This window comes from Pseudochaenichthys georgianus, chromosome 16, assembly GCF_902827115.2.
Source record: "Pseudochaenichthys georgianus chromosome 16, fPseGeo1.2, whole genome shotgun sequence".
NCBI classification, from domain to species: domain Eukaryota; kingdom Metazoa; phylum Chordata; class Actinopteri; order Perciformes; family Channichthyidae; genus Pseudochaenichthys; species Pseudochaenichthys georgianus.
In genome coordinates, this window is record NC_047518.2 from 6948017 (window position 1) to 6954016 (window position 6000).

General features: G+C 44.4%; 1 protein-coding gene across 2 annotated transcripts in view; it reads left to right on the plus strand.

Annotated features, from left to right (window-relative positions):
* The window catches only part of LOC117460411 (E3 SUMO-protein ligase KIAA1586-like), a 42967-nt gene extending 37931 nt beyond the window's left edge, over nucleotides 1-5036 (plus strand). Inside the window, exons 1-2 of one of the 2 annotated variants that reach the window (XM_034101804.2) lie at nucleotides 2220-2615; nucleotides 2896-5036. In XM_034101804.2, coding sequence (XP_033957695.1) covers nucleotides 3280-4890 — 1611 coding nt within the window. In that variant the 5' untranslated portion in view covers nucleotides 2220-2615; nucleotides 2896-3279 and the 3' untranslated portion in view covers nucleotides 4891-5036. Of the gene's footprint in view, nucleotides 1-2219; nucleotides 2616-2895 lie in introns of those variants that run through there. The other variant, XM_034101802.2, reaches the window with a different exon arrangement.
* The last annotated feature ends 964 nt before the right edge of the window (nucleotides 5037-6000 follow it).

The following is a 6000-nucleotide window of genomic DNA, read 5'->3' on the forward strand; positions in this document are numbered from 1 at the left end:
TATGTTTTTAAGATGCCTTACTTTTGATTAATTTCATGTTATTTGCAAGTATTTGTAAGTTACATTCGATACTGTATACAGGATTAACCACACAGGAAGTGGTAAGGAGGCGGGACATATATCCTAGGCATATTAATTGATTGAAAACAACGGCATTTTATTTTTCTCATTTTTTTAATTTTAATTTATTTTTTATTTTTATTTTGAAAACCGGAAGCGGGGGCGGGACATCCGCCGGAAGCGGGGGCGGGACATCCGGTCGAACGAGGCGGGACTTCCGGTTTCAAAATAAAATAAAAAGGCGGGACTTCCGGTCAAATAAGGCGGGACTTCCGGTCGAAAAGGGGCGGGGCGACCTGTCACTTTTTCTGCATACTAATGAGATTGAAGTGGCATTTGTATTACTACTCGCCACCTGTCCCTTAATCCCTTAATCGCCTAGTTAATCTTCCACCAGAAAACTGTTGAAAATGGCTTTTATGATGTTCCGAGGGATTCGGCGGCTCAGCCGAAGGTCTCAGCCTCTCGTGCGCACGAGAAAGTTACCGGTGCGCCAAGTAGGAAGAGGAGCACACAGGAGACAACAGTTTGATTGCAGACTGTTATGTTTATGTGGGGAAATGGCAGTGCATACATTATTTGAGATATATTTCAAACTCCGACTTCATTTTAAGGACATTTCGGCCAGGGGTGTAGAGCCATTTGTTTAAGCACCGGATTGGCAAAACAGGAGAGTAAACCATTCTGCCTTGATCTATGAATTCATGTCCGGGACTCTCACGGTATCTGCTGCCCACAGCTGTTTTAAGGCCCTGACACACCAAGCAGTCACCAGAGGACTAGCCGACGCTGAAGTCGGCTGTTGCCTGGCCGTGTTCTCCTGCGTTTTGGCCATGTGTCGCACGGGAACACACCGCACCGACTTCAGTGCGTGAGTGGCAATAACTCTCCTTACCAGCAGGCGGCGGTAGTGTGTATTCGTCATTCAAAAGAGGCAACAACCGGAAAACAGAGAAGAAGAAGAGTATCTTTTCTCTGTAATATCATACAGAGCTGGCCTCTCCTGGATCAAGGTGATGAGCAGGTCTTCATTTGCATCATTCCAGATCGCCATGATGAGATGAAAATGAATAGCAGTCTGTGTGTGCCTTCTTAAATCGTTTGTTTACGTCCCTCACTTCCGCTTCGCTTCTCATGCACTGATTTGCTAGCTGAACAGCCAATCAGAGTGATTATTTGGTCCGACTGCCAGACCCGATGCATGGCCGATTCAACATGTTGAATCGGCCATGCATCGGGTCTGGCAGTCCAAATAAGGCGTGTCACGGTCGACGGTGCGGGACACACCAACCTGACTACGGCGCCGCGAATGCCCGACAGCCTCTGACGGCCTCTGACTCCCAAAATCGGGTTGGTGTGTCAGGGCCTTTATAGAAGGAAAGCCTCCTTCACTTCATGAAATCGCTGCAGCATCTGGAGGCAGCGGGACATGTAACTCCGCCTCTGAGAAGTGCAGCAGCGGGTAAAGATGTGCCTTTTTACGCTGTGTTTACCTTCATCAGAACAGCGAGTGACATAGGGTGCTACGCAGTGGTGAAAGTGTGCCGGTCCTACCCGGTCCTTAGTACCGGTAAGAGATGTCCAGGCGGTCCGGAGGACCAGGAAGAATTGACAGCTCCACCCGTGGAATTTATACTACGAAGGGAAGATATTTTGGTTTGGATTACTGGTCTGGGGGAAGCTCGCGAGAGTGTGTGTGTGTGTGTATACGTGTGTGTGTGTGTGTGTGTGTGTGTGTGTGTGTGTGTGTGTGTGTGTGTGTGTGTGTGTGTGTGTGTGTGTGTGTGTGTGTGTGTGTGTGTGTGTGTGTGTGTGTGTGTGTGTGTGTGTTTGTGTATGTTTGCGTTTGTGCGTATTGTGTTTGTTTCCAGGGGAAAACACTCACGAGAAACACCGGCTGTTGTTATGCCTGCTGTGACGGCAAGTTACTCCGTTCTCCGCTTGTAATTATGCCGTTACAAGCTTCAAAGTTGTATTTATCATCTGAATTTGCCGAAACAAGTTTAATATTCTGAAAGCCAAGACTTTGTTTAATTGAAATCAGATGAAAACAAACTGTCACGGACCCTGCCGTGATTACTCTACACCTTACATTCATAATTTCAGCCGGAGGGAGGGGGGCGGCGCTGCGGAAGAGCAGATTGCGAGTGAGAGCTGTCTTCGTCCCTTTACAAGCTTCAAAAATGTATTTATCGTGTGATTTTGGAAATAAAAGTTTCATATTCTGAAAGCCAAGACTTTGTTTGTTTAAAATCAAATAAAACACCCGAACCCCGAAAAAATAGTTTTTTACGCAAATCCACGTTTATTTTGAAATGAGCCGTTGAGACTTCCGACTGATTTCGATAGAGCGGGTATTTGCTTTTTCACACTTGATCAGAACAGCGGGAGGAGAAAGGAATAGAGTGACTGAATGACAGCTAGAAAATTAGGCTACGTGGTAATTAAAGCAAAAATGCAAACGACGATTCTTCAGATGTTTAAGAGAAAGGAGAGAGATGAAGAAACTCAGAATGTGCTTAAAATTAGAAAAACAACGCCCACAGATGACACAGGTGATGATGCTTATTTAGCCCAGAGAATGAACCTGGCCATGATGTATAATAAGTTAGCTAACTAGCAAACTGTATATCTTAAATATAAACATTAAATATTTTTGCTTTGATATCTTCTATTTTAATCTGCACATTGTTGCATACATTTTGAGACATTTTATTTTATTAGTATTTTAATTTATGTAACCAATATTCTGAAAATTCTAAGAAAGACAGAGACTTGTACATTTTTGACTGTCTGCTGAATTTAGTTATACATTTGTATTCTAATTTATAACAGTTGAGGCCCAGAGGGAGGAAGAGGAGACTCAGCCAGAAGAAGTGGCAGCAGGTCCCTCAGAAGCCACCACAGGTGATGCTAGCCCTACTGCATACCCTTCTATATGGAAAGAAGAACAATATGAACAGTTCAAACAGAAAATGAATGGATGTATGCTCACAATGGAAGGCTAGGCTGTACCCCATGCCATGATGTGAAGGATCTAGGTGTCATGGCATCCCGTGGTGTTAATATTGCTATTCAGTGGGCTGATGGAAAGATAATCCCAGCTGGTCAATCAAGGGATGTCCAGCTTTCATCACTGCGCAAAAAAATCTGAACTCTGCAGCACATAATGAAGCAGTCAAGATTCTTCAGACAGCAAAGAAAGATATTCTTCTGAACATGAACGTGAGTAGTCAGGAGTCTTTGTTTGAGTCTACTGCCAAGGTATTCATGACAGCCTATTATGTGGCCAAGAACAACAAGCCTTTCACAGACTTTGAGAGTCTGATTGACCTGCAGCATGCCAATTCTGCTGATTTAGGGCGTGTTTTGCATAGCAAAACTGTCTGTGTTGACATAATTGAGCATGTGTCATCACAGATGAAAAAGGAACTTCTAAAAAAGATAATAGAGACCAAGAGCAAAATCACAGTATTGGCTGATGAGTCAACCAGTGTTGGGCACAAATCAACACTAATTGTGTTCCTGAAGGCTAGTGTTGATGGAGACATGGAGCCCATTGCCTTTCCATTGGACCTGGTTGAGCTGGAAAGTATGTCTGCTGCTCATATCAAGGAACAGATTATGGGTTGCTTGCTTAAAAATGGCTTCACTGTTGAGTTGCTGAGAGAAATCCTCATTGGATTTTGCAGTGATGGGGCCAGTGTCATGCTGGGAGTGAAGTCAGGTGTTGGGAAGTTGCTCCAGGATGACTTCCCAGGCATCATACTATGGCACTGCCTTAATCACAGACTGGAGCTTGCTGTTGACCAGGCACTGGATGTGACAGGGGGAACAAAGGACTTCCAGGCATTCATGGACAGCCTATATTCACTATATAGCCAGTCACCAAAAAACATGAGGCAGCTGAGGGAATGTGCTCACAACCTGGACATCGCCCTCAGGAGGATTGGAAAAGTGTTCAGTGTTCGCTGGGTAGCTTCTTCGTGGAGGGCAGTCTCTGCAGTTTGGCAGTCTTATCCAGCCTTGGCACAACATTTCCGTGAGGCATCAGAGGATGATACAAGGGACAGCAGAGAGAGGGCCAAATTCAAAGGTCTGCTTTCTAAGTTGTGCTCCATCAACTTCCTGAAAAGTCTCGCACTGATGGCAGATGTTCTGACTGAACTTAAGAACTTGTCAGAAATTCTTCAGAACAGGAAGACCACACTCCCAAAGGCCCATGACATCATGACGACGTATGTCAAACGTATAGAAAGTTTCAATCGCTACCCAGGACAACATGCAGTTGATGCCAGTCAGGCAGAGGAAGTGATGGAATTCAAGGGAGAGGAGTTAAGAGTTGTCAGGTCTCCCATCATTGACTCTGCTCAGTTCATCCGAGCAGTGGCAGACAATATGAAAGAAAGACTCTTCACAACCACAGCAAACAGAGCACAGGCCAGTGTTGCAGCCAACCGAAAAGAGGCTTATAACAGCCTTATCAATCAAATGGCAGTCCTCAACCCTGACAACTGGGACCATGACAATCCTCGATTTGGAGATAATGAGGTGAGGGCTTTGTGTGATGTCCTACATGTGAACCAACAAGAGGCCCATCTTGGATTCACAGAATATAAGGCCAGTGGAGGAAGAAACATTCCCAACAAAATGAAGAAGTTGCTCATGGCAGTGGACACACTGTCTCCAAGCAATGCTGACTGTGAACGGGGGTTCAGCACAATGAACAACATCATAACAGAGTATAGGAGCAAACTTACAACAAAAAATGCAGCAAATCTCCTCTTCATCAGCTCTGTGGGACCACCATGCAGACAGTGCCTTATGTGAAGACCTGGCTGGGCAAAGGAAGAAGAGCAGCCCACTCAACAAGCTGCATGGCTCGCCGGTACACAGAAGAGGAGAGCTACTTGTGGAAAAGTGTGTAGTTTACCTCCCTCAACATGCCTTGCTAATGGTCTGTTAAGTTTTGACACAAGTTGTATGCACAATTGAAAATAAATAATTTACTATATTGTCAAGTGTTTCTAATTTCTACCCCATAAAGGAATTACAAATGTGAAGTTTGTGTTCAGGGATGCATGAAGCTGGGGGCGGGAGGAGAACAATATGAACCAATGAAGGTTGGGGTAGCATTATAGTACCTGCAAGAAATTCAAACCACTTTCACCCCTGGTGCTACGTGTTAACCACACACATCTCTACACACATCGAACTGCCCGATTACTCCCCCTTTTATTAGTTGTATGAAGGAGATGTCCAGTCACCAAGGTGCATGATGTGTGTGTGTGTATGTGCTCTGCTCAGCTCAGCTCAGCTCTGTGTGTTCGGTGTGTTTGTGTCTGTCCGACACCGGCATTTGTTTTCAAATGACCATGAACAGTAATTTACACACATCTAGCTAACTCCATAGTGTATGTGGGTGTTCCCATAATAAATGAGTTTAATCTTAATCTCGATGTAGTGCTAAATGCTGTCGGAGTGCACCGGAACAAACAACACTATCATAATATCTTCTGAAAACAAATGCCAATGTCACACAGACACACACACACCCCAGACACACACACACCCCGGACATGTCCTTCATAATGCGCCTTCTCCTCGTTTTCCCATCACTGGATTATCCGCAAATCATACAAACAAAACCAAAACGTTGATTTATCTGTTTTCCCGTTTTGGTTTAAAAACCGAATAACGTCGGTTTTTTGGTTTTCCGTTTTTCTGAAAAAACGACACCGGTTCTTTTTTAAACGTTGTTAATATGTTTTGGATGCATATTTTTCTAGTATTTGTTCAGGCTGTTGCATACAATTAGCCTCTGTTGCTACCTGCTGGTGAGTAAATATTAAAATCAACCGGTCCGCGATTTTATTTATTGGATCTGCCAGTCCTTGGCACAATAAAGGTTGGGAACCCCTGCTCTAAACCACTTATTGT